The sequence below is a fragment of the Oxyura jamaicensis genome, chromosome 2 (genome assembly GCF_011077185.1).
Source record: "Oxyura jamaicensis isolate SHBP4307 breed ruddy duck chromosome 2, BPBGC_Ojam_1.0, whole genome shotgun sequence".
Lineage (NCBI taxonomy): Eukaryota > Metazoa > Chordata > Aves > Anseriformes > Anatidae > Oxyura > Oxyura jamaicensis.
Genome location: NC_048894.1, coordinates 58,120,936 through 58,148,934, shown reverse-complemented (window position 1 = coordinate 58,148,934; position 27,999 = coordinate 58,120,936). Strand labels below are relative to the sequence as shown.

At 41.2% G+C, this 27,999-nt stretch overlaps 1 protein-coding gene across 11 annotated transcripts in view; it reads left to right on the top strand.

Annotated features, from left to right (window-relative positions):
• Positions 1 to 27,999, top strand: part of HECW1 (HECT, C2 and WW domain containing E3 ubiquitin protein ligase 1) — a 265,618-nt gene that overhangs the window by 132,273 nt on the left and 105,346 nt on the right. For 9 of the 11 annotated variants that reach the window (XM_035316511.1, XM_035316510.1, XM_035316514.1 and 6 more), the window contains one exon: positions 21,908 to 21,986. In XM_035316511.1, coding sequence (XP_035172402.1) covers positions 21,908 to 21,986 — 79 coding nt within the window. The remainder of the gene's footprint in view (positions 1 to 21,907; positions 21,987 to 27,999) is intronic. The other 2 variants (XM_035316515.1, XM_035316507.1) reach the window with 1 other exon arrangement.

Genomic DNA, 27,999 nt, shown 5'->3' with positions numbered 1-27,999 from the left:
TAAAGCAGGCACAAGAACAGCATACTGAATGAAAGGGAAATCTTTTCCCCTAAGAGCTTATAGCCTAAAAAGATAAATTGGATACACCACAATTAAAAGACAGTAAGTGGAGAATCAATGTTTTAGCCTTAGGACAAATGTCTTCACTAAATTGGGAGTGTTCACTAGCGGTGTATTAGATGCAAATAACCACGGTTGATCGAACCTCTGGAGCTTTCGTGCCACAGTTTCTGTCTCGTAGATCATGATGGCACTTGTCAACTATGCTTAGCGTCCTGGGGAAAGCTTTGTAAATTGGGGCTAATTATTGGAAGAGACCTTCTCTGGGTTGTGTTTGTGTGGAAATACTACCTCAGCTGGGTTTCCCACAGCAGGAATTACTGCTTGATAAGCTGCTGCCATTTGATGGTGACTGATCATTCCTGAGGACTTCCTGCTGTAAATATTTGCATTATGTGCTGTCACGTCAGAGCGTGGGCTGCTGAGGAGTGTTTGATAATGAAGCGTTCTGCCTCATTTCCATGTATGTGCTGCAAGCCAGGATTTTATAAGAGCTTGCACATATGAGCAGCCTTCTCTCTCATTCTTTCCAGAGACTGGATTTAAAATCTCAGCTGTGTGTTCCTTTTTACTTCTGTCTTTTTCTGTGATAGGTGAGTTTTAAAACGGTGTTTCCGGGGAATTACTATGTTTAATAAATCCAACAGTCTATTTTAAAAATTTAAGAATAATTATAAATTAAGAAACAGAAGACAAAAAGGCAGCAGCTTGCAAGAAACTTGTGGCTACTGCAGTGATCAGCAGCTAAGGTTTTAAAAAAAAGCTTATAGAAAACACAAAATCAGGCTGCTGCAATTAATCACAGCAAAGAACGCAAGCCAGGTACATGTTTAACAAGTGTGAGTGGTGTACTTTGAAAGGCTCAGCATTTCTGGGAAGGGAAGCATCATTTCTCTGGGAGCCATGGTTCTGCTTAGGTGACTAAGTATTTGTCAGGACTGAGCAAGAGCATCCCCTTTCCTTATCGTGAGATGTGAAGAAGCCAGAGCTCCCCCAGCTTGCAACTGCCTTTGAATACAAGGTAAGGAGCAGCATTGTAATGCCACCTATATTCAACCTGTTTGTGTATATGTCTCCTCCTGTTTTGATTTCCTGAAAAGGAGATGGAGTCAGTCAGGTATGAAGAAGTCAAGGCAAAGCAACAGGGAAAATGACTGGAACTGGAAATACTTGCTCAGACGGAAGGAAGCATAGATTACAAAAGTGAAAAAAAAAAAAGTGCTCTCTGCCAAGGCAGTCCCTTTCCAACATAAAGGAGGATCTAACAGAATATATTTGCTAAGAAACAATTATAGGAGACTGTATGCTACTGATTAGCCATTTGAGGTGAATGATTCTGAGAGAAGCAGCTGCTCCATAAACTGTGGGAGGAAGGTGGTTGTAGGCTTCTGATCCATTGGAAATATCTGCACATTTTTTGTTTTCTTCTGATACGGTATTTTTTTTCACAGTACATGCAATGCTGTCCACATCCCACCTACCTTATGTGCTCATACTCTGCCACTGTTGTAGACTAGCATGAAGTAATATAACACAAGGAAATAAGTATTTGGATTTAAAGAAACTATTAAATTTGACTGTGAAATTACTTCAGCATTTTAACACAAAGCTCTGTATGTCATTGGTTTTCTTTAAGTATGCAAGGAGCAGTTTGGTCACTTCTGTACAAATGAAATTTATTGTGTCTGGAGTTAAGTAGCTCTAATGGCTCATCGTAAGCTCAGTGGAGGTCAAAGAAGTGTAGTAGTACTTCTTAGAGGGGAATTGGCAAGGATTTTCCTATGTGCATAAGAAATATTAGCACTTTCATGTTAAGCAACCCAAAGTGCATGCATTTTCTGCTTGTCTTGAAGTGTTCTAGAGAGCTGGAGTTAAAAAAGAGGGCAAAGAAAGGATTAGGAGCAATACAGAATGACTTTCATTAGTAGCCTGTTGTTTTTAACACTTCATATTGTAGGTATCACCTAAGCCCCAAACTAGGATTGGGCTCTAGGGCACTGTGCACTGAATAGATATGCTAGCCATTACACGAGCATTTGGAGAGCAGATTTTCCAGGCAGAATTTGCCCCCACGAGCTACAAAATACAAGGAAATTATTTTTAGTGTGAAAACGACCCTCAGCACATTTGTTACAGCTTAAAAATGTCATGAATTCATTTATTCACTTCCGTTTTCCTTCATTATAAAACCATGGTAGTGTTTTACAGCCTGATTTGGCAATATGCAGAAATGTTCAAACGTACTTACTCACATGAGCAGCCTTCTAATAGTTGCACAGTTGAGCCCTTAGTTCAGTGTAATTACATTTTTGGTTATGCTTTTCTATATCCTAATTAGCACTGATTCAAAGAATTTGAAGCTTAATGACATATCCAAATTATTTCTTATTGCCACCTCAGTAACACAGGCACTTTTTTTTTCAGAATCCAGAGACATAAAGACCATTGTATTTGCACTGCAATTACCCTGACATGGAGCGAGTGGTCCATTTATATGAGTTAGTGGAGTCAGAAAGCGTAACCTGGGTTTAATTGGTCTCTAACTGCAGCGTAACTATAGTCACTGTGTTATAAATAATAACCTTTTCCTCCTTTTATTTCCTCTCCTCACAGTTTAAATTGGGATGGTTGGCAAGAGATTTTCTTTAGATATTACAAAAAACTCATTTGCACTAAGGCCTCTTCTGAGTACTGCTCGCTAACACTGGCTTTTATGGTCCTGATGCAGCAAAGGCGTGGAGCATATGCTGAAACCCCATTGCTTTTACTGGAAAAGGTTTGGGATTTTCTTCCAGGCTGGCAGAATCTTTCAAAACAGAGCAGAATTAGCAAGCAGAATCACTTCAAACTGCATTTTCATTATGACATATTTCAGATATGTCAATAGCTGAAGTGACAAGTGATAAGTGATGCAGTTCTGCGTGCCTTGTGGCTTTTTTCCCCACTGTCTTGATACCGACTTTTTCAGCTCAGTGTGCTTCGAACCACTATCACTGCCAGTTTATGTCATCAAAAAGGACACCACTTACAAGTTGTACATACTCAGATTTTATTACCTAACAAGCACAAATTGAGCAAAGGAAGTACAAACAATGATATTATTTGTGAGCATTTGCACTGATTTCCCAAGCAGTAGCCTGTAACTTACAATGTGCAAGTATGTTCTTTTTTATTGTTCCATCTCTGCTTTTCAGCACGCAGCTTTCTGCATATTTAAAAGTCCATTAATTTTGTGTTCTTCATAAATTCCTGATCCCTCCGTATGAAAGATGAGGTAAAGTGTTTTGAAGGGATGGAGTTTCAAATGTAAGCAGCAAATGCAAGTTTAGGTTTGATGCCAAAAATCAGAACTGATTTGAAAGACACAAGAAATGGGCCCAAAACACCATGCAGTGCTTTTTCTGCAATAAATCACCTGCATATTGCAGATGCATTTCCAAGGACTGGGTATCTAGGAGAGAAGAGGGGAAAAAGCCACGTGTGTGGGGTGAGTATGATGCAGGGCAGTGGATCGACATGGCTCCGCACAGCACTTCTCTTGAATGCCCTGCTTGTCACCGAGGGCGCTCAGCATGCTGACCCTGCAGCTCTGAAACAGGGGACTCAGAGCACTGGGACAAGCAGTGACTTTGCACGTATCGCTGGTGTGTTGAAAGCCAGTGCCCTTCTGCAACCTGTGGTGAAGCCAGGTTATATACTAAAGGATGAAATAACTAGTCATATATATCAAATATTTCCTGAGCAGAGTATCAGACTATACAGAGAGGACGGTTGGGGTACCTGCACTATAGAGCGCATTGATGTGTAACATGAGTTATCAGAAGTGGAAGCTGCAGAGGTACTGACATTGTCCTCATCCTTTAGTCCTCTTTTACTAGTACAAGTATGTTTGAGCACCTGGTAACTTCATAAACTTCAAAATCTATTTTGTACATCATGCACTGCCACAGGCTTAGCTACGATGGACTTAAATGGAAGAGATCACATAAGAGAGCTGGTATCCGTTAAGTTAAAATAATTCTTTCAGCGTTTGTTTATTGAACTTTTTCCTATTGTGCTGCCATGAATGTACATTTGTGCAGTCAGAAGAATAGAGTAGGGGCAGAACAAAAGGCAGGGCTAAGGCCACCATATCTCCTGTTAAAATATTGTCACCTTCTTGCCCTCTCATGGACTCTAATTAAGCAGCAGCTGCTGAGCCATCCCTAGGTATCACTGGCCAAAGCATACTCTTCATTTGCAGATCAGCTGCACCAATTTTGGGCTTCTCCCTGTTGCCCTTGTTTCCTTGCACAGGTTTCAAAGCAAACATTTGGGTCAACTTAACCTTACTGGGCATCTGATCCTGCATGAACTTCTTAATGTAGATTTAGAGTGGTTTAATTAGCAGACTTGCAGTGCAGCACAGAGTTGAAGTGAAGAAATTAAAAGAATGACAGATGGGGAACTGGAGTGATTTTATTTCAGCAGCACCAAGAAGATCATTACACAAGCCATTTATTTGTTAATGGGTTCAATACATGTCTGGTGTTTCCCAGCCACTTGCTTCCCAAATGTCTCTTGTTATGGTCACATAATAGCCGTACTAATCGCCTGCACATCATATTACTCCCTTCTGTAGTTTAGTAAATTACGGAAATATCAGTGACTATTCAGCACACTGCACTAGTGTAATCATCTCTGTGCTGGTATGTAGTGCTAGTGATACCTCATTCCACAACATGCGAGCTTTGCAAACACAGTGTAAAACTTGACTTTTGGTACAGTTGCATCTATCTTACACCAGCGTAACAGGTTCTGCTTTGGCCTTTTAAATAGAGTTTAAAATGGGGGGAAAAAAAAGGAACAGGAATGCTGCATGGATGAATCTTCTCCAACATCCAGCTAGTCCAACACCTTGGACCATGGAACATGCTAAGAAATCTGAAACAATGAGGTTGAAATGTATCAGCTGCTGTATGTGTTGGACTCCATGACCCAGAAATTAATTTCTAGCCTAGTGTTTCTCGGAGGGCATTTTCATCAAGATAAGGAGTCTGTGTTCTGGTGGTCATTAAAATCATACTGATACTTTTTCAAGAATAATTGAGTTAATGAATGAATTCTAATTGTTCAAATTCTAATTTGGGTAATTATGTTCCATCTTTAGTACCTGCCATTTCAAATTAGTTTAGTTTGTGTTTTTTTCATCTCTTGCTGTGCTTTGTTACTTTGTACTGCTGTTGGTCATCGTTATGTTTCATCACAGATGGGGCTGTCAGTATCTTCTCTCTCAGGTATATGCTAAGAATTAATGTTTTTTGAAGGGGTTAGAAATTCTAAAGTAAAAGTTGTTGTCATAGTCCTTAATCTGATGCTAATTCCTATTAGTTGATGAGACAAAGCAGACTACTTAAGTGCAAGTCTTAGCCATGCTGAAGAACAGGGGTTCCTGACTGATGTGTCTGTCCAGGAAAATAAGTATACTGAGCCACTGTCAGTAGGTTAAAATGAAGAAGAAATGAACCATACTGAGGAAGAAATGCATATATTAGCTGAGAGACAACTGCTTGTATGGATAAGCCTTCCAAAGACATTGAATAAATTTTGAAGGGTGTACAGGGAAAAACATGAACTCAGTGCTTATTCAAAGCAATGAGTAAAATCCCAAATGACTCTCTAGAGCTTACAAAGAACGAGTCAAAGAAGGCAGATGCAGCTGGGACAGTGAAGGAATTTGTTTTGTAAAACTCTTGTGGTACCTCTGTGATGATATGAAAATGGGACACCAGGAAAACTTGGGAAATTAAGCAGAATTAGCAGCTGGTGGGTTTCTTTTAAAATATCCGTGATGTTTGTAAGAGATTAATGATTTTATAAACGATGTTAAGATGCCAGAGGTTCACCTCATCTCTTGAAGATGGTGGTTAGTGTACTTGTATCTGCTGCTGGGTCTCAGACATGCTCCCAAGTGAAAAGGGAAGAGATGCTTAAAAAGATGTTGCTACGATTTTTAAGTCCATCAGTATAGATTGTGGCAATCTGAAAGCCAGATCCACTGAAGCCGTTAGAGATCTTCCTGCTGATTCAGCTGGTCTTTATCTCAAAGCCCATATGAACCTTTGCACAAATATATGCTAGATATGATTTGCTTGTCATTGACATGGGGTTTTTTGTGTGGCTATTTGAAATGACTTATTTTGCTGTAAGGCACGACACTTCAGGCAGTTGCTCTGGAGTATAATTCAAACCATCTGGAAGAATTAAGTAAAATTAGATTTTATTATTATTATTATTATTGTTATTTTCAGAAAAGAACAAGGACACTCTCTCTGTCTGGGGAGTATTAATACACTGACCAACCTGCCCTCTGCTCTGTGTTGCAATTGTAGGTATAGCATGTGGGTTTACAGATGTGAGAGAAATATTTAGGACACACAAATGATAAATAAACTGAATATATCAAAGGTGAAATTGCCATGCAAAAGCAAAGGATAAGTTTACAAGGCATCAATGTGCAGTTGAGAAGACTGAGAAATTCTCGGGTAGGTGGTAGAGATTATAAGGTCTCTGAACACTCACAAATGAAACAGAAATGTTAGTGGAATCCCATATGCCTAGGCTAAATGGTGCTTCATTCTCTGTGGCCAGCTGGAAAAGTGATGCAGGGAGAAGAAAGCAGGCAAGTTCTCTTCTCAGGTCCACACAACCAAATCGTTCATATCCACATACAAGCCAAGGTATGAACTTAGGCTGAGGTGTGCAACTGCTTGCCCAGCCGTTCTCTCAACAGCTTTCAGCAACTGGCATCTCCCTGATGTGGCTCTTTTCAAGCACTGGGAGGATTTCTTTGCCTCAAAGCTGCAGACAGCCAAACAGCTAGACAAGCAGGGGGAAAGAGGTTCTTAAACTTGCCAAAGCCAGATCTGAGGCCTGTGCTGACCCTCACTGAGTGCAGCCTTACAATGACCTTTCATCTCTGCTGGAGATGGCATTGACTTTAGTTCTGACTGAATTTTCGATAACCAGGTATTCCCCAGCAGCCAGTGTGAAGGAGAAGAATAACTTATTTTTCTTGAAATCTCTTTTGTTTCCTCATCTACTTTCCTAAGTCATGGGAAGAAGTGGGGTTGGGAGACAGATTTGAGAAGAGAACATTATTGAAATTTCAAAAAGCATAACCCTTTATAAAAGTAACCAGTACTAAGAATATGTCCTGAAATAACCCATACCCTCAAATAACCTGTATAAAATCAGCAGACCTGACTGCAGAGATGAATGTGAGGTGAACTAGCATGTGTCTATAACTTGTGGATTTGTAGGTCATTTTGAACGTTTGTGGCATAATTCGCAGGTTATTTCAGTAGAAATTCTGCAAGCAGGTGACAAAGAAGAGCAGGGGGTGACAGAAAACTAGTAAGTTTTTCAGCAGCTCCAGCACACATCAGTGCCAGCAGATATCTGCCCTTCAAATGTAGCGTGTATGTGGGTGCTTCTGGTATATGTAGGTGCTTCTGTGTGTACGTTCATTATGGTGGAAGCCCAGTGGTGATTGTCATTCTTTCCACCTAGCTGCTTTTTTGGCCTCTCTTATATTTTCTACTCTTGCTGTTCAGATATGTATTTCCTAATTCTTCTGCTCATGGCTCAGCTTTTAGTTTTATGCTCTATCTGAATCTTGAGTATATCTTGTGTGTCCTGCGCTTAACTTCTCACAAACCTCAGGTCATGCAAAAATGTATCTACGATGTTACATTAACTGAGGAAAGTTAGTGATCAGACAGCTAAAAAAGGAAGAAGCATCACAACTTTTATTCATCAAGAGGCAGACTTAAACTTTCCCAGTTATCTTTTAGGCTTATATTTCCTGGTTTCCAGGACCGCCCCCAGAAGATTAATCAGGTCCCCTTCACATAGTTGTGATGATGGAATTACAGTTATATAATACCGCGTACTTTGCTAAATCATTTTTGCTGTAATTGTTGCTTGTATGAAAGATTAAGAGCAAAAGTAGCTCAAGTGGGGAAATCAGTGTAGGTCAGTGTGCTATCAGTATATATGAGGGCTGTCTTTTTTTAAAATAGAGTTTTGAATTCTTTGTTCATTTTTAATCCTTGTATCTCCTGAGAAACCTCTTTCCACTTATATTAAATATCAGTCTGGTCTTCCCAGCTAGCTGAGTTCTCAGACAAGAGTATTGCCATATATATTGAAAGCATGCAGTCTCTCCCTTCTTGAAATCTCCAGTTAAAAAGCCCTTAGTAAACTCTGATGGAAAGCATCTAAGTTGTTTCTACACAGCTCCCTTTCTAGCTGCAGGGATCTGGTTTTTATGTACACTGAGGCCCTTTGTGCCCTTATGGCAATGCAATAGGGCTTTATGGTGAACGTAAGCCTAAACCACGTTATTAGACTGTATGTTGATACTCTTAGGAAAGGACCACCGGCGTCGTTCATGCTACCTAACTGACCCCAGGAAATTGTTAAAATTGAGTTCAAAAAATATATAACAGACTGTATTATTTCAGGTACCAACACATTAATGACCTTCCGTCTAGCCAGCTGGGGCTGTTCAGTGCCTGAGACTGCAGAGGTGAAGTACTTGAGGGTTTCTAATACCTGTTACCACAGAGCTGATTCAGCTATGCAGGAATACTCAAGGCTAATACCGGAAAAGTCTGGAGGTGCCACTAGCCATCAGGAAACCCTGGTTTTATTAGCAGCCTATTTATTTCTCTCATTGTTCCCCAAAGGGTATAACCTATCCTAGCCAGTAAGCAAGTTTGAAAGATGCCGCTTTCAGGTTTGAGTTCTAGCAATTCTGAGATGGTCGCTGTTGGCCTTTTTTTGTTTCTTTTGGTTGGCGTTTTTTGAAATGTATCTGAAAGAGAGAGAAGAAATTTTTATGATATGTGGAAGTTCTGGAATTTTAGAAACCAAGTGCTTTCTTTCTTCATAGCCTTTTCCACTACTCTTTCTTTTCCACTAAGCTACCACTAAGCTTTCCACTAAGCTACCAGACACGGCCAGGGATGTGAGATTGACTTTACTGTGAGGGTGAGCCAGGGCTGTGCCCGAGGCTCAGCTTGCAAGTCCACTGGTTTTGCAGCTGCCTCCCCACATGATGCAGCAGTGCCCCGGGAGTCTTCGTGCTTTTTGGAGCAGCTACCACTGAGAGGATGCTCAGGTTTTACAAGTTTATTATTCAGTTGTGCTTTTGAGAGTGAGGAGCAGAGTGGAGGAGCTGCCAAGTGTTTGTCTCATGATGCCCTTCCTCACTTTCTACTGTGAGTGATGCATCATTGACAGGGTGGGCAGCACAGACTGCTTCTGTGCCATGCAGCTCAGGGATATGTAATGCTGCTGCAGCAGGAGAACATGAAATATGAATGCAACAATGCCAGTGGCTCTGACCACTTGCAGAAGGCGCAGCTCTGGCTTCCAGATTCAGCAGTCATCCTTTGTGCTTTGCTCCAGACTGGCAGCACAGACTGCCCCAAGATGGGAGGCAAAGAGCCATGTCTCTTGTTCACCTCCTTTCAACTGTTTCAGGGGCATGGCCCAAGAGGTGACCTGGCTCAGACATACTTCCATGCAGCCCAAAGATTTGGACACTGGCCAGGAAAGTTTTGCTCTGCAGGAGAGAGGAGAAGAGCAGAGTGAGAGCTGCTGTAAGCAGCAAAGCCCCAGCCTCTGCTCACCATGGCTTGAAGCCACAGCAGCCAAGCTCTGCGCTCCTCTCTGTCTCCATTGCTGCTCATACAGCTGCAGGAAAGTGAGCATCAGGGCTGCCTCCATAGCGCAAAAGGAAAGAGGGCAGGAACATGCCTGGTGGGGATGAGAGGGGAGATGTTTCACGCAGAAGATACCTGCTCTCGTGTCAGTGTGGTCAGCCAGGGGAGGGATCTAGGTGGGCGACGTGGAGTTTGTGTGGAGATGAGAGCCACATCTCATGCATTATGAGTCCCATTCCTCCCTGCTAGATGAGGACCACATGAGTGGTGCGTGTAGCATGAGGTATTGTTGTGGTTTTAACCCAGCAGGCAGCTCAGCATCACGCAGCCGTTCCCTCACTCCCCTCCGCCCCCAGTGGAAATGGGGAGAGAATTGAAAAGAAAAATGCAATAATTTGTGGGTTGAGATAAGGACAGTTTAATGAGAAATTAAAGGAAAAAAAAAAAAAAGGGAGAGGAGAGGAGAGGAAAAAGGAAAGAATAAACAAAGCAAGTGATGCACAATGCAATTGCTCACCACCTGCTGAACCTGCTGATGGATGCCCAGCCAGGCCCTGAGCAGCACCCTCCCTGGCCAACTCCCTCCCATTTTTATTGCTCAGCATGACACCACAAGGTATGGGACATCCCTTTGGTCATTTCAGGGTCAGCTGTCCTGGTTCTGTTCCCTCGCAGCTCCCGCTGCACCCCCAGCCTTCTTGCTGGCAGGGTAGCATGAGAAGCTGAAAAATCCTCAGCCTAGTGTAAGCACTGCTCTGCAACAACTAAAACAGCACGTTACCAACATTATTTCCATCCCAAATCCAAAACCATACCATACCACAGAACCATACTTCCTACTAAGAAGAAAATTAACTCTATCCCAGGCAAAACCTGGACAGGTACAAACCTCTGCATTGCCTTGATCTGTTCCATGGGAGCAATTTCCCAGGACTGATGGAAGTGTTTGAGACAGATTCTGCACTGATCTCCATCGAAACTGACACACGCACCATAAACCCACATCTCTTGCTGTTAAGATGTGATTTATTTATTAACATCTACAATAATTATATCATTATACAGACTAATGATATTATACACGCTAATGATATACACACTAATGACTTCTCTGCAGTGACAGCACTCCTGCATTTAGCTGACATCCTTTCCCCCCTCCTGTCATATTTAATGACTTCACATTCAGAAGTCTTTTGCATCCAGCATGCAGCAGGCCAAATCCTTTGTGAAGCCGTGATACCCAAATTGCTGTACTGAGCTCAGCTGTTATCAGAGGCTGGATTTTTTAAACGTTGCTTCCCCTAAACATCTTTGGCATGCCTTAAGTTTGCCATAAAACTCTACTACAGTCATGTTCAGGATGAGCTTGGCCCCTGTTTTCTTTATCTTTCAGATTAGTCGTTGACATTACATATGAGGAGTGGCAGAGACAGAGGTGGATTTGTGCAGCCTTAAGATGAGAAGTCTTAAGTGGAATATTAGTGATGCCCTTAACTACACAGGGGGCGGGTGTAGGGCAGAAGGAGGCTGGCTCTTCGCACAGAGCACGGTGAAATCACAGCAGGCAGCAGACACAAGTTGCAACAACGGAAATTCAGATGAGACCTCAGGAACTTTTGGGGTTCTTGCCCAGGGATCTTGTCGTTTCTCCTTCCTTGGAGATACTCAGAACTCAATGGGACAGGGTCCCCAGTAACCTACTCCAAATTGGTCCTGCTTTCACTGAAGGGTTGGACCAGGTGACTTCAGGAAACCCCTTCCAACACCAGTTATTCTGTGACAGTTTGATCACAATCAGTATTTCCACCAGTGCTCTTCACTGGATGAAACTGTTGGCTTTTTAAAACCCACTGCTGTAGATAGCCACAAACAAAGGAAAACAAAGCAGTGGGTGCTCAGCTGCAGTAGCCAAATAGGAAAACAAAGGCAATTAAAATAAAAAATAAAAAATAGACCAAGGGTTTACTGAGATAAGCAGTTTCTGCTGGCTCTGATGTATCTTCCAAAAGATACAGAGAAGAAACTGAGCATGAATGTGGCTGCATTAACTACCAGACTGTAGATACTGTCTCTTAGGACTTTTTATTTTTTCTTCTCAGCTTTTCCCTTTCTGTGCTAGCATGACTAGAAAAATGCCCTATGGAGTGCAAATGTTTTATTAGTAATTCAGCAAGATTAAGGGACATTTGAAGGAGCAGAGATATTTCCCTATTTATTAAAGCAGACTATAAATCTCTGCAGTCACTTCAGTTCTGCCAAAAGTAGGATCCAAGGTTGAAAACAGAGTCTGTAACTCACTTCTCGAAATAATGCTATTCGTAGGGAATTGATATTCGGGGCACTCATTTAGAAGAATGGGCATTGTTCACTGCCTTGCTGCTTCTTTTATGGCATGAAGGGTCATTGACCAGATTCCCTCATCCAGACTCTCTGACAGCAAGATGAATGCTTTGAGCCCTTCCTCAAATACAGCTTAGCTGAGTGATCCGGGTGTCCCACGCGTGTCAGCATTATTCATCTACATACTAGTCCCAAGCAAGCTGCATTATAAGGGTGAGGAGTTTCTAAAGCCTCCAATAACTGCTGTCTAACACAGTTCACTGCCTTCCGAAGACATCATCGATGTGTTGCATTTTAGGGTGTTTCTAATATATTCACCCTGCATTTTGATCCCCCTCCTTGTTCTGGAGTTCAAAGAGAAAAGGCATTAGCAGCAATTTTTTAGTCCTCAATGCAAACAGGACATGTTCTTGAGAAGACTGAATTTAGAGTCTACAGGGGCAAATTTTGTGTAGAATTGCAGGATCTGAACAGTGCCCACTGGGCCTGTCTTACCTATCAGTGGCGCTGCTGCCAATTATTTCCGTGATGTAGGGATTTGCTTAGCTGTTCCCCAGAGGCTGTTATTTACACACAGTTCTTTGCTGGGAGAGTGCTTAAGCACATTAATACTCTGTGTACAGACCTGTCAGGTTTACAGGCATGATCCTGTCCTGCATTAGGCAGCTGCTTGATGTTAATCTGATCTTAAACCTAGATTTCCTTAGTGGTTTTTTTGTTTGTTTGTTTGTTTGTTTTTCTGGATAATGGTAGCTCTTGGGAGCACAGAGTTGGTTAGCAACTGCAGAGAGCCTTCTTCTCAGTTAACTGCTCCAGAGGCGAGGGCAGTGGGAAAGAAAAGTCTTTTGTGTCTGTAAAAGTTTGTTTTGCACATTGGGATGTAAACTGCTGCCATCCTTTGGACTGCTTTCAACTTCCTGAGGGACATGTTAGTGCTTAAAGGCCCACTGATGCCAAATAGCATGCAGCCTCAGAGCTGCAATGAGTCCTTGCTGAGGTATCCGACAGGAAGCAGTCCTCCTAAGAAGTTTGCTGCATGTCAAGAAAAATGACGGTCTCTTAGATGTAACCCAGCATTCAACCCATAAAGCACAAATTAAACGCTATCACAAATGCAGGCACAACTGTTTAAGTATCTGAAAATCTAATAATTTATTTAAATGAAGTTTCCAAAGAGCATAGGAAGATCAAAATCTCTAATCAAAGCTTTTCCTCTACTGCCAAAGGATAGCTGAAGTTTATTAGGCAGAACTGCTGAAACAATGAAAAAGCTGAATCTAATAAAATCTTGGAAGAAAAAGATGTTGGACTCTGGGGGAGATACTCATTTGTTGGCCTCAGTCGTTGGTTTTGTTTTAATTGAAAGTGGTTGCTCGTAACATCCCTCTTCTATCTTGTCATTATTCTAAACCAGCGTTCTGCCCACATAGGGTGGGTTGGGAAACAGCAAGTATCTTCATGCCAACATGGAGACCTGGTATACTTAGTGCATGCTGTCACTGAATATACGCTTGTCATAAACCTACTGGGAGTCGCCTTCTAGAGGACTTTACTGATAGTACTAAACAGCACTTTTGTTCTATAATATTAGTTTGGCTTCCAGGGTTCATGATCTAGAATCTGCTGAAAGAGTTCATTATACTTTGAGTGGAAAAAAAATGTTTATTCGCTTGCTAATTTCTGCAAGGGCTTCTAGGAGAAAAGCTTTTGGAAGTGAAAAACTTCTGTTGCCTGGAGAAAAAAAAAAATGAAATAAGTACTGCTGCAAGAGGAGGCAACAGGAGCCTTCTGCATTCAGAAGGCAATTGTGACATGGCCATAAAGGCAAATTCTCCCCTTAATCAGGGAACAGCAGTGAGAAAGCATTGTATTACAGGGTTAGAACAGCACTGACCACAACAGAGAGGGAAGGCTGTGGCACGTGTGTGGTCGCAGTCCTCCAGGGACGCAAGTCAGCTGCAGAGAACCCAGCAGGGAGTTAGGCTCTGCTAATCGAGAAACTGGCTGCATGCGATTTGCAATCACCTGATAGGAAAATACTGCAGTGCCAGCACAGTGGCTTAATGAGCTAACGGGATAAGTGGAATATATTGCATTCAAGAGCTGGATAATTCTGTTAACAGAGTGAGGGTTGTAGCTGAAGTACTGCCACTAATTAGGGCTGGATTATCAAAGTGTAGCCTGGGATTATAGCCATAATTCTGTCAGAGACAGTCATGGAGCTTGGATCTCCATTTACTCCTTTCACAGCCCACCCCATACATCCCAGCCTACCCTGTGTTCCCAAGAGGTGGTGGAAGTCAGGTCATGGAGGGAAAAGAAGCACTTCTACAGTCTGTGGTTATTTAGTCAAGTTTTCTTCCCCAGCTATGCCTTTTTAAAGTCAACACTGGGAGGTAAATGGGAGTGTTCAACCCGATCAACTGAGAACTATTCCCTGTCTGAAGCGGATGGCAGAATGTGAAGCGTGAACTTGGGACAATGCTTTATATTCTTTTACTGTGGAAAGACGCTTCACACTTAGGAAATTGTCCTAGTATTAAGAGTTGAGTGAAATCAAGGGGGCAACAATAACAGTCAACAGAGCTAGTTTAGGGGATAATAATTTTTTGAGAAACTCTTCTTGACACCTGTGCCATGTACACGCTGCTTTGTTAAAACAATAGCTCAAAGGTGAATTAAACTGACATCAGCAAAGCAGTGCAGAGTGGAGGCTGGTACTCTGCTCCTGCCGCAGTCTGGGGAATTTTGGACCCATCTTATGTCTCAGATCAACTGAAAAATGCAGACAGATGGAAGGAGGCAGAGCAAAGCATCACCTTCTTCTTTTCCTTGTGACCATTGAATTCAGGCCAATAACTATGTTTATTTTATTTTAAATCTCCAGGCAAATTTGGTGTTCCTGAGAAGCAGAGAACAGGGAACTGGAGCCTGAAACAAGCGTAGGGCAGGCAGTTACTGACCACTCCTGTCTTTTCCCCCTGCTCTGTAACACCAACACCATGTCTTTAGCTCTGACACATCTAGAACTATTTTTTTTTTTTTTTTCCTTTTGCTGATGCAGAGTTTGGGACTGAGTTTAGGCTATTTTTCACTTGTTATTTGAATCAAAGACAGGTCACCAGCTTCTCTTTTTTTTTTTGCAAGGCACTCATCTGCTGCTTTTCGTCCTCAGGACGTATACAAACAGAATATACTTTGCTGATTTGCTTTTGTAGTTTTTAGGTTTCTTTCATTGTACGCTTCCATCTTCCATGCAGGTTGAGCAGTGCTTCTGGGAAGCTTGAGCGCCTCTGAATACTTTGATGTGTTCTTAGAAGTGCTTTTTTAAAGAGAAACTCTTGCTAATAGGTAGTATGGTCCAGGGTTGAGCTATGAAAATTCGCAGTACCTGAGCTTTTAGTCTACATTAGTGTCACTGCAGTTTTCTCTGTTTTAAATGAAGAAATACTGGTCTATGTGAGATATTATCAGTTATGGCCATTAAATGTTACCGTTGTTTTGCAGCAGAAGCTGCTGCTACCCAAGTGTTTTGGATCTCAGTGAAGAGTATGATTTCTTAAATCAGATGTTTCTTCTGTTTATGGGAAAAGAAAATTTGCTTGGCTTTGTTGAATTCCCTTGTCTGTGTGGTCACAGGGGTCAAAAATGCCCTTCTGGAGAGTAAAGTGTGTTACTAAATGGTAAGACTAAGACAGCTCTTTTTCTGTGCTGTGTGTTGGAAAAATAATTTGTGCTTGTACTTGCTACCTGTGTATGTCTAGATGTGGTAAAAGCAGGTAATAAAATCCTATTCTGTTCCCTATCAGCAAGACCTTTAACATAATTAAGTTGGGCTGCACAACATACAAACATGCTAGAGGTAACTTAGGAAGTGGTGCAGCACACACTTTACCAGCATGTTGCACTATTACAGGTCACTCCGCTGCCGGAAAGCATATTATCTACTGCAGCAGCAGGCAAGCTTGTTTACAGCTTCTTCTAGACCCGCGTTCACATTGCATGCTTTCAAAACGTATTTCCCTAGGAAGTACAGGAAGGCTGAACAGAAGCACCTGAGGTGTACCTGGAGCCACTTTACTTTCAGGAGCAAGACTTCGGTACTCCTCCATATATCCAGATAGACCAGTGAAGAGCTAAGTATTTTAGGATATATTTTTAATTAGCTGTCAGAGTCCTTGTTTCTGAGCTTTTGGTTAGACAAAGTTTTAGTGATGCACTTGGAATTTTGCCTCAGTAAGAGCTGATGGACTGTTATACTGTGGGATTTCTCAAGTTGTCTTTTGTGTGTATGTGGTTGTTTTGTTGTTGTTGTTGTTGTTGTTGTTTTATATATATATATAACAAGTACTATAGCTAAACAGGGAGTCTCAAGGACTCCATTTGCCAGTGTGAAGCCTGCTTCCTTTCTCATTCAGGATCACATAGATTCCCTCCAGCATTTGCAGGAACTACTCACAAGGAAAAGCGATGCCAGGAAAATACTGTATTATTTTTAGTTTTCACTTATCTCCTTCTGTCTTTTTTCTCTCTACCAAGAAAATGAAAAGCATTTCCAAATGTGGACCTTTCCCTGGATTCAGCATGTCCTGAGAGGCTTTGATCTTGCCTCAGATACCTCCCCACACTTTGCAGAGTTCTGTGACTGCTCTGGTGGTTGTCTTTTGCCCGTGCTTCAATGGTTGGGAAACTGTGCTAGACGAGACATTTTTTTCATGGTGTGTTTACTGGAAAATATCGTAAAGGAAATACTGATGCTTCTTTAACTGCTTGAGTGCGCACACTCCTGCCCATGGACATGACAACCATTCTGATCACAAGCAAGGCACAGGGAAGAAGGTTTGAATCTGGTCAGGAATCCCACACTCTTCTGAGAGATTCAGGTAGGCTTCAAGTTGCAGCTCAGGTCCCATCTTGTCATGACTATATATGGTAGAAGCATGTAATAAAAGCATATTAGTCCTGTTTTGCATCAGGACTTTAAAAATAATTAGGTTTTGCTGCACAATGTGCAAACACATTATAAACAAACAAACAAAAATATTAAAGTAATTCAGACTGAGCTCTTCAAGGACATAAAAGAGCACCACAGTTATGAAGGGAAAATTACATTTGTTCCTTTCATGCCAAGGTCTTCAGTCTGTAAGATGTCAAGTGATGAGATGAATGTTCTTCTGTCAGCTAACTGTGTTTTCAGTGGCAGTTGAGAAGAGTTGTTGTTTTTTTACTTCCTGATGACTAAATTCAAAGTTTACTTACAGTGACAACACTAGTGTAATTATATTGGAGCTACTAAAATTAGTCTGGGTTTCTTTCATGATAAATGGCAAGAAGGAGGAATATGACCCATGCACTTTTTCATCCCAGGCATCAACACTTTATAAATCCCAGTCTGTGTGGTTGCCAGTGATTGTTAGTGAGCACATACCCAGCTTTACCTTATCCTGTGCAGAGTGCTCTTAGCCTTTTCTTACTACCGACGAGAATCTGATACTACGTCAGAAAATAGTGAGTCCAAGCAAAAGCCAATAGCTTTTTTTTTTTTTTTTCTTTTCAAAATATTGGACTTAAATTGGAAGACTTTTCTCATTGTTTCCAATTTGCTGAGATTTTGGCTTGGTCCTGGAAACTTACCTTCGGCTAGACAGCAGGACAAACATAATGACCTTGTCTGGTCAAAAAGTTGAGGGAGAACTCCTTCATGCTCACCTTTCCTTACACAGCAAGCTAAATCATGCCGTGCTGTTGATATAACTTTTCTTCCGCCCCCAGCTGGTCATCTACGTCAATATTGAAGTAAAACCACTTTGCCAGCCATTGTAATATCCTTCCCTGGATATGTCCTTGCATAATCATTTATTTTGGAGAGAGGATTGCATCTGCTCTTGAGCCTACTTGGGCACATGCCCAGCTCCTGGGACCAGTCTCTCAGGTGAGAAGGTGCAGCATACCTGTCCTGAGAGTGGCAGAGGCCTTGGAGCCAGGCCATTTAGCTGGGCCACTGGAGAAAAGGGACACCAATTTGGGATAGTGGAGCTGTACAGAACAAGAGCTGGGAGGATTTAGGAAGTGTTACAGCTAGGATTGTGGTTTGAAGCCTTGTTTGTACACTGAAGACTTTAATTTGCATTGTGCCTTGACCCCATGCAGCCTTAGTGCTGTGCGTTCCCTTGTTGGATGTGCTTCAAAGAAATGTTGTAACATCTTTAAAATCCCTAAGGTTAAGTGCTAGGCATTATCAAAATGACCATAGCAGTGCATCTCAGAGAGCTGCACTGGGATAATCTACAGAGTTCATAATTAAGTTACAGGCAGCAGTGCTGGTATTTCACCATGCTTTCATATTGCCACTTCAGGATGCAGGGTGCGGCCAGAAGGAAACGGCCATTTTTCGCAGGTGCAGGGGCTGCACAATGTTTTCTGCAACTTAAAAAGTTACTGAGCTGGCTGAAATGAAGCTTAGAGGCAAAGGCCCCCACCAAAGACCTGCAAAGATGCAATAGGTAGGGTGTATGGGGTGTGTGTGGCCAGGTTTTGGTAGCAGGGCCTGCCGGGCCACTCTGTGAGGCGAGGCCGGGGCTGCCCCATGCTGGCTCCAGCGGCCCCACCACAGGGCCTGGCTGAGCCCTAGGCTATGGGTGGGCTCCTCGGGGAGAGCAGAGCTCAGCAAGGGCCAAATGCTGCCCGGCAGTGAGGAAAGGAGTGCGAGAAGCAGCCCTGCGAGCAGCTGTGGGAGGAGGTGCTCCAGGCGCCCAGCAGAGCTTGCCCTGCAGCCCCTGGAGAGCCCAGGCTGGAGCAGGGGAGAGGTGTGAGGAGGAAGGGGCGGCACAGAGGAGCTGCTGGGGGTGACCGCAGCCCCGCTCCCCAGGTCCCTGCACTGCTTGGGGAACCGGGGGGAGGTAGGAGTCCAGTGGGGTGAGCCTGGGAAGTAGTTGGGGTGGGGTGAAGGTGTTCTGTTTTTTTTTGTTTCTGTCCATTGAGCTCTATTCAATTGGGAATAAAATACATTCATTTTCCCAAAGGTGAGTCTTTCTTGACTATAATGGTCATCAGTAAGTGATCTGTTTGTCTTGATCTTGCTTTATGGGCTTTTCTGTCTTATCTTCTCCCCCTGCCCTGCTCAGGAGGGGGAGCAAGAGAATGGGTACCTGGCAGGTGGCTCAGGTCAACCCACCACATAGGGGAAGAGTTGTTAACAGTGTTTTAAAAATGTTTGTGCTGGCTGATTTGGTTCTTTTTCTTCATAATTAAAAGCTTAAGCTTTTATTTTTCACTACTGTAGCAAAACTTGACTCTTCTTTTGATTTATTTATTTATTTTTTGAGACCTTTTAGTGTTCACTGGGGGAATCGCTACAGGGGAAGCTGTAGGCAGATCCTCCTCAAACCTCAGACTGAATTGGGATCAGGAAAACCAGAATTAGGAGAATTATGTCAACATTTCAAATCATCAAATCATGAGAACTGTATTCCATTGAAAGCCAGGGGGAACGTTTATTGTCAGTCAGATAATTTAAATACATTACTCGCATACACAGAAATGCCATGTCTACAGAGTAAAAAAGCAGGAGCACTTCCAGGTCCCAGGTACAGATGTGTGGACCAACCTGATGCCAGCACATTGTTGGGCCCCAGCACACACCTTGGATATGGCCCTTTCTTTAGTCCTATTCCAACCTCCTTGATTTCTATGAGAAAACATGAGGCAAGTGGAAATTGAGGGAGCACTACTGAAGGCCCCGTGAGGAGTGAGCACTTAGACGTACAGTGTAAGGAGCACCTGATTCACAAAATAGATGGATCCTGTAGAAGCAAATCTTAATTTGTTCTTTTCCCTCAGTACAGCTTGTTTCAGTTATAGGGCTGGTTGCATTACTGTCCTCTTTGTGTAATGCCACACTTTGGCACTGCAGCTTTGGCCATGCTAGGGATGCTTTTGCCCATGCATTACTTTTGCCCATGCATTACTCAAGCATTACTGTCCTGATTCAATTTCCATAGTGTAGTTATGGACCCTTAATAGCAACATATTTAAAAGTTTTGAACACACTGGTATTTGCAGGACACCATCAGTTCAATCCCCGTCTGTTCAAATCATAGATCATTAAACTGTCCATGCTGATTTGACACAGATTTAAGACTCCCAGGGAAATGTTTAAGTGCTGGAAAAAAGTGCACATTTTGCAAATATGCACGTATCTAGGACAGTTGGCCCAGGCACTGTCCCAGACAAAATCATGAGAAGACCATTAGTAAGCCTGAAAGGAAAATGTATAATACATGCCAGTCAATGAAGTAGTATGAAAAATACATCTTGACAAAGAAATGTAATTGTTTCTGCCACTGTTTCACAACTTCAGCTGATAAAGGTTACTGAGTTCTTGTCACAAAATTCTCAGTGTCATGTATAATACTGATATAAATGCTTACCTTTCCTGTTAGCAGTGGCTTTACTAAATAGATTTAAACCAGCATACCTGAGAAGTCCAAAGCTGTAATTACTGAAGTAATTACAAAAGGTTAGCTGTGATCCAGCTGGGGTGTTTCTACTTAAATTTGCTTGTAGTGTCACTCTATTCAGTACTCCTTATCCCATTTAAATAGTCTACGAGAAACAAACTGATTATGACAAAAGGTCAAGTACACCAGAGCCCATTTTTCAACGGTGTCTAAATTCACCCCTTTTATTTACAAACCATCTGTCACTTTGTGTTGACCTGCCAGCTGTGCCTGTTGCTTAATCCCTGCTAGGGGGCTGCAATGCCCCCTTGCTCTGGTTTGAATTCTGTGGAGACAAAGAAGAGCTTGTTTTCTAAGTTAAGCTTGAATACACAATATTTAATATACTGAGCAATGAGTCACAGTTGAGTGGGACTTCAGTTACTGTCTCCTGGCAGAAATTGGAACTTAACTGCATAAATGCTCTTTTTCTTTTTTTGCCTGAAAGCCAAACAACAAGACTGGTGAGGAGCTGTGACTTCCTAGGAGCAGAGCAGCACTTGGTTTGGCTCCAAAGTCAGTAGGAGGTAGTCATAGTAGCACCATCGCCCTGCTGAACTTGGAGCCTGTCTCATGGTAGCATCACTTCTGCTCTGTTCAGGGATACAGCAGTGGAAATTGCTGTCCCCCAGCTGATGCAGGTTCTTATTTATGCCCCAGACACTGGCATGAGGGGTTTTTTGCTTCCCAGTTCTGATGACAAGCAGAAAGCAACATGGGTCCTAACTTACCCAACAGCAGCCCACCAGTACACTTGCTGAGCTAAAGCTTGACATTAAAACTCAAGCTGTGGACATGATCCTTGTCTTTTAAGCGAGTACAAAAGGTCACCTGTTGATGTACTTATTTTTTTCAAATTTACCCTCAATACTTACCACTATCATAATTTATCTGCGAGTAAACTCTCAGATAAATGTGCAATAAACTTTCTGGAGAAAGATTTTCCACTCCTTTAATATGTTATAAAGACAAACATTAGTAGAGGTGAGAGCCATATCCCCATCCTTATGCATTACTTTTATCTCATTTAATAAATAGCCCCTTTCTGGGTGAGGAACTGCTATATTAAAATTACAGTAATATTTTTGTATCATTCTGTTTTAATCAAATGCATCCAGGAAGGTCTCAGTTATGCCACTAGAGGGTAAATCATTACCTGAATGAAAACATTGTTTCGATTAATGGTTGTCTAATTGACTCTTAGTTGGTTATGTTGTAAGAAGGACAGTTACTCAGCAGTTTGTCTGTTCAAGAGATACAGGAGACTCCTCCTTCTCACCTTTCTTCTTCTTCCAGCAGATTTTTAAAAGCATCACCAATGAAGATTCAATCCAGGGACAGGGAAGTCGGAGACTGATAAGCTTTTCATTGTCAGGTAAGTTACCATTTGTGTGAAAGTTTTAAGCCCAGAGAGTGGGAGACTGAAATTATTAAAACCCTTCATGTATATGTGTATATAGTTATGTATATATGGTGAGGCACTGGAACAGGTTACCTGGAGAAGCTGTGGATGCCACATCCCTGGAGATGTTCTAGGCCAGGCTGGATGGGGCTTTGGCAACCCAATCTAGTGGGTGGCATCCCTGTGCATGACAGGGGTGGTGGAACTGGATGATCTTTAAGGTCCCCTCCAACCCAAACCATTCAACAATTCTACAACTCCAGACATTTTTGCCTGTTACTCTAGAATTGACAGTAACACAAAGAACTAATATCTGTCCTATGATTATTGACACACCGTCTTCCTTCAGGGAGAGTTAAGGGCTAAAGTGTCTTGTTCAGGTAGAGTTCTGGGGCCAGATCTTTTTTTTTTTTTTTTTTTTTTTGGGGGGGGGGGGGGGGAGAAGGGGTTCTCATTAAATGTGATGCTATATAAATAGGTCAAGGAAAGCAAGATCAGAGGTATGTGCTTTACTTATGGAGCTGAATGTGATGTGTGGCAGCCCTTTGTTTCTTAGAGAGCACCTTCCACAGTCTTGGTCTGGACATGAGGCAGATCCATGTGCCATGTGCACAAGCTTATCTGTATTGCTCAGCAGTGACACTCAGACTTCTTAAGCCAGAAAATTGCTCTCACTCCTCTGAATTCTCTGGAGGATGTTCAGTCTCATAATTTTACGTCATTGCAGATTTTAAAAGCTATGGATCATTTCATCTGGCTTTGATAACAACAATCTGCAAATCGCCTCTGTAGAAAAGTTCATTTTGTCAAAAGAGAGTAGTTGTGAGCAAGGTTCTGTTTTGGGGGGATTTATGCTTGTTAGTTGATTTCCATATTTTTAGCTCCTCCTTAGTACAAAGAGGAAGATGCTGAACTTGACTTGGAAATTCCATGAGAAAATAGCACAGAAAAAAGTGGTTTTGTTATACTCCATTTACCCTAGTTAAGAATGTTTACAAGCGCAGGCCTTTCCTTATAAAGTTCTACACTCAGACAAGCATCACGTTACATGATTGCTTTGGCCATATGATTTATTTCAAGCCTTGTTCTAAGCTGTGCTGAAGTCAACTAGGACTTTTCTGATTCTCTTTAATATTAGGCATGCATGTCAGTGCTTTTCCATATTAGGTGCCCAGTGTGGTTCTTAAGGGGTTGTATGTGCTATATGGCAGGTTAGACTGACATTAAATAGGGCCCATTTAACACATCATTTACATTTTACTAGGTTGAACAATGGGCACCCATGCCGTGACATTCATTTGTTAAAGAAAACTATAGGTTCAGCTCAAAAGAAATAAAAACGTAGAGTTAATATGTTCTGAAGTATAATCTTGCCCAGAATTAAATACACTTTTCCATTCTCTGAGATTCTTTGGCTTAGTAGACCAAGAGTTATCAAGAGTGATAATTTGTGAGAAAGCTAATTAATGTTGTCTCAATGGGCCCTAGATCATCCAATGCATAGCTTGATTCAAAGTTTACAAAGACTGTACCATGTGATACTTTTGGGATTTCGTATTCTAGTGGTTAACAGCAATTCATTTACATATGTATCACATCCATATTAACAGCATCATCATAGCTAGGTATTTGTTAAAGCCTTCAGCTCACAGTTATTATGTCAAAAATCTTTGGTATCAAAGTAGCTCTAGTTCAGTTTGTCTTTCTGATAGCCTGGACTTGAGGTATTTCAGTCACAAGTTAACACGACAAGGATTTATTTACCAGTTTCTTACTTAATCAACAGAAAACAAATGTTGTCTATGTCAAAGTAAAATTATTGCCACTCCTGTATCTGCTATACTAGCTAATAAAATGCAAATCAATCCAGGCCTTTCTTACGGATAGGAAGGAATTGGGATTCTTTTCTGTTCGCGCCTCTATTGCAGCAATAACCTGTCTATATTCAGGAGTCATGGCTCATGTAGACTTAGATAGTGGTCCTTAGGTATACTGTCAGAAGGTATACGGTCACCATCAGTGCTTCAGTGTCATTACATAACATTTAGGTTTCAAAATTATTTATTTATTTATTTATTTTCCATTGCAACAGAATGAAAGGCCATTAGTCTTCAGCTGGGAACCATTGCATTAGTTATTGCACCAGCACAGACCCAGCCTGCCCTGAACAGGTTATCATCTGAAGAATGCAAGGAAAGCTATACAATTTATAATACTATTTTTTTAAAAGAAAAATGTTAATGGAATGGGAGAGAAAAATCTCAAAGTAGGCAAAATCCCAAGAAATGCTGAACAAGATCATTCCATTTCAGCTGATTTATCTTGTTTGCTCTACTGCCTAGACACTCTCCAGTGGGACACTACTTTGAAATGAATTGTGCAAAAACAATTTATTTCTAGAAGTTGGTAGCAAAGTACTTTATTCCTTCTGTAGTTTTATTGAATATTTGCTTGAGCAAAATCCAACTACTTTTACTGGAAATGTTGCCTGTGGAAAGGTATCTGGATTGGATAAAAATGTCATACAAAGAAGTATAAACTGGTGCTTCAGAGCAAAATGAGATCACTATCTTCTCCAGAACAGAAAGAGCAGTAGGTAGTCTGTTTTCTAAGTATTTCCTTCTTTAGAGACTGGAAGTTGTTCCTGTGAAAGGTTAGTTCAGCTTAATAGGTTCATTAGCAATACTGATCTCAAAGAAGATAATTTCCCATGATTATGCTTCTTAATCTTTTATATGATGACTGTATTATTATAGCTTTAATTATTAAAACACTAAGAGAAATATCATAAGCCTAATTTAGTTAGATACAATCTTCAAGGAAAACTATTCAGGTACTTTGCATTTAGTTTCCAGTATGAATTTGCTGCTGTTACCAGTGAGCATCACACTTCTGATAAGGCAGCTGAAAGTGTCAAAGCTCCCTCACATGACGTATAGAAAGAAGAAATGTGCTAAGCTTCCCAAGATGTTCCAGCCACTTCACTAAAAGTTCATGGTGTAGCAGCAACCTAACACATTTGCTGAAAGCCCTGAATACCATTCTTCTGGCTGGTATATTTAGAAAGTGTTATCATGCGGTTTGTGTAACATTCCTCCTAGCTATATATTGCATTATTATTTTTTTTTTCAAACTTTAATATCTCCCATCTCTCATGTATTTACACACTTCTTATTTACCAAGTGCACTTGTGGAACAAATGACCAGAAGGTCTAAATATTTCACAGACATTCAGGAATTCAAGTTTTGTGAATGTTTGTGAGACATTCAGGATCTTTATTATTATTATTATTATTATTCCTTGTGTAGCTTTCAGATCAAGCATTCAGGTAAGATCAACTTTCAGGTTATGGAAGTCAGAGTCTAAATCACAACTGAAAATAATATTATGTCCACTAAAGGTCATTTTGGAAATTGTAGTTACCACGAAATCCTTGAACAAAATGCAGATATAGAACATTCTTTATCTTCTAACCATTTCTGGAAGTCCTATAGACTGATTTTATAACAAAAAATCTAGCCGATAAATTTTGTTTATTAAATATTGCTATACACCTACCTCTTCTGCCCTCACCAACTCAAGCTATTTTGCCCAGATGTGTTTTTTCTAAACCCAAGTTTCTTACCACTCACCTTTTTGTTGTTCTTGCTGTTTGTCTTTTACCTTTCAGAGCTTGGGTTATGGTGAGGTGACTTCCACCTCCTCCAAAACACCAGTGGCTACAAAGTACTCTAGACTAACAGATTTAAAGTCTTTGAAATTAATTACTCCATTATCCTCCATGGTATGGAGTTTTGTTTGAAATTGGCTCAGTTCTATCCTAGACAGGTGCATACTCTGGTTCTAAGCAAAATAGCTGGTATTTTGCTCCATTGGTTAACAGCTTGCAGTGATGAAACTCTCACTGTTACACTGTTCACAATACTTTTTCTGTTTTCTATCTTGATGAGGGCAATTTAAAAAATAGCTTGTCTTTCAGCCATTTTTGAATAATTAAATTATTCACACCTTTTCATTTATTAATAGACCTATTTTCTTCTTTACGCCTCCGCTGCCTCTTCCTTATAGAAATGAGAATTCCTTTCAGCATTCCGATATAGCTCATCCAGCTAGAAAAATTATTTTCTCCTCTTTTTCACTGTCTTTAATATTTTGTCTGGTAGCCTCGTTTGACAAAAATGTTCTTTTTTTGTTTGTTTGTTTTTTGTTTGTTTGTTTTGTTTTGTTTTGTTTTTAATCTCAGATCTTTAAACATCTCCTTGTGTAACTATATCAGTCAGTTCATTCTTTCTTACATTCTTTGTGTGTGTGTGTTTTTAAAGGGAAATGCTGTCTATTTATTGATCTGTAGATTTCTACAGATAATTTCTAAAGAAAGAACTGCCTTAACTATCATCTTACCTTCTTGCATATCGCCAGTTGCAGAATCTCCTTTGACAGCTGATTAAGTCAGTAACTTTTTGTATGTTATATAGTATCTTTCTCAATTCCCCTGCATTATTTTACCGTATTAGATATTAAGACTTCCTATCACTGCACCTTACTGCTAGGTTTTTACAATTCCTTAATATTAGATTTATTGAAATTTTATACCAGTTGCAATACTGCTAAATCTGTGCTCATTTTCTGTACTCTAGATTCAAGTACCGTGTACTGCTGCATGAATCAAATTGGCATTTCCAAGTCAATGCCAAATTTCTGTGCTGTTACTGTTGAAACATTATCATGCTACTGGTAGCTAAAATAATTCATACTGCTTTAAAAGCATGTAGCTGAGAGGCAGTACCTAGGTGCCTCCTGTTGAATCCTGAGCAAGCGGAGTTTTGTTCTTCCTTCTTTTGAAGCCACCACTATGTAGCTCAGCTCAGTATATGAACTTCTGCCCTCCAAGCTGGGTGATAATTGTTCTGTTCAAGCTCTATGCCAAGCATGCAACAAAAGAAACACTGATGTACTAGTACCCTGGCAACTACCTTACCTTGTTGATAGTCAACCCAGATACCAGTCCTGGTCAAGTCCAGTTACTCATCATCAGAATCTGAACTGAAATCTCTTTGGGAATTTACAAAGGAAAATACAAGGGAAATGTTTGATCTATCCACTGACAACCTAATTAGTAGCTCTTTTTCTCGTAGTGATGGATCATGAAGATAGTTTATTGTGCCTTGATAGATGAGCTATGAGGATCTTGGAAAGATGACAGTAATTTTATTTTCTGCCATTAATGAACAGATTATGGAGAGAATACATTCCATTTGGGTGCTCATCAAACTAAATTACAGTATAAATTGACATCTGGGATTGTTCAGCCTGGAGAAGAGAAGGCTCAAGGGATCTCATCAGCGTCTATAAATACCTGAAAGGAAGGTGCAAAGAGGACAGAGCCAGGCTCTTCTCACTGGTGCTCAGTGACAAGACAAGAGGCAATGTGCACACACTGGAACACAAGAAGTTCCATCTCAACACTGGGAAGCACCTTTGTACTGTGCATGTGACACAGCAGTGGAATAGGCTGCCCAGAGGGGTGGTGGAGTCTCCTTCCTTGGGGATCTTCAAAAGCCATCTGGATATGGTGCTGGGCAACCTGCTGAAGGCGTTCCTGCTTGAGCAGCGGGTTGGACCAGATCACCTCCAGAGCTCCCTTCCAGCCTCAACCATTCTGGGATTCTGTGACTTTGTGACAGTGGTCTTTCAAGTGACCCAATGGTCCTTCCAGTGTCCTGGTAACCTTGCAGAACTTCATTAGGTCGTCTTTTAGATGTGTTCTGGATAAGTTTGGCCTAACTTAAAACCTCTTCATATTCTGAGAGAGTCAAGTGACACGTGATCGATACATAACATTTCCTGAGCCTAAGCACACATGGCTAGTACACTAAAGAAGAAAAACGTGAATTTGGTGTGTTGACCATAGAATTGCTGAGGCTTAATTATCTCTCTCACATGTTATATAGCTAGCTGTAAGACAGCAATTGCAATCAATAGAAT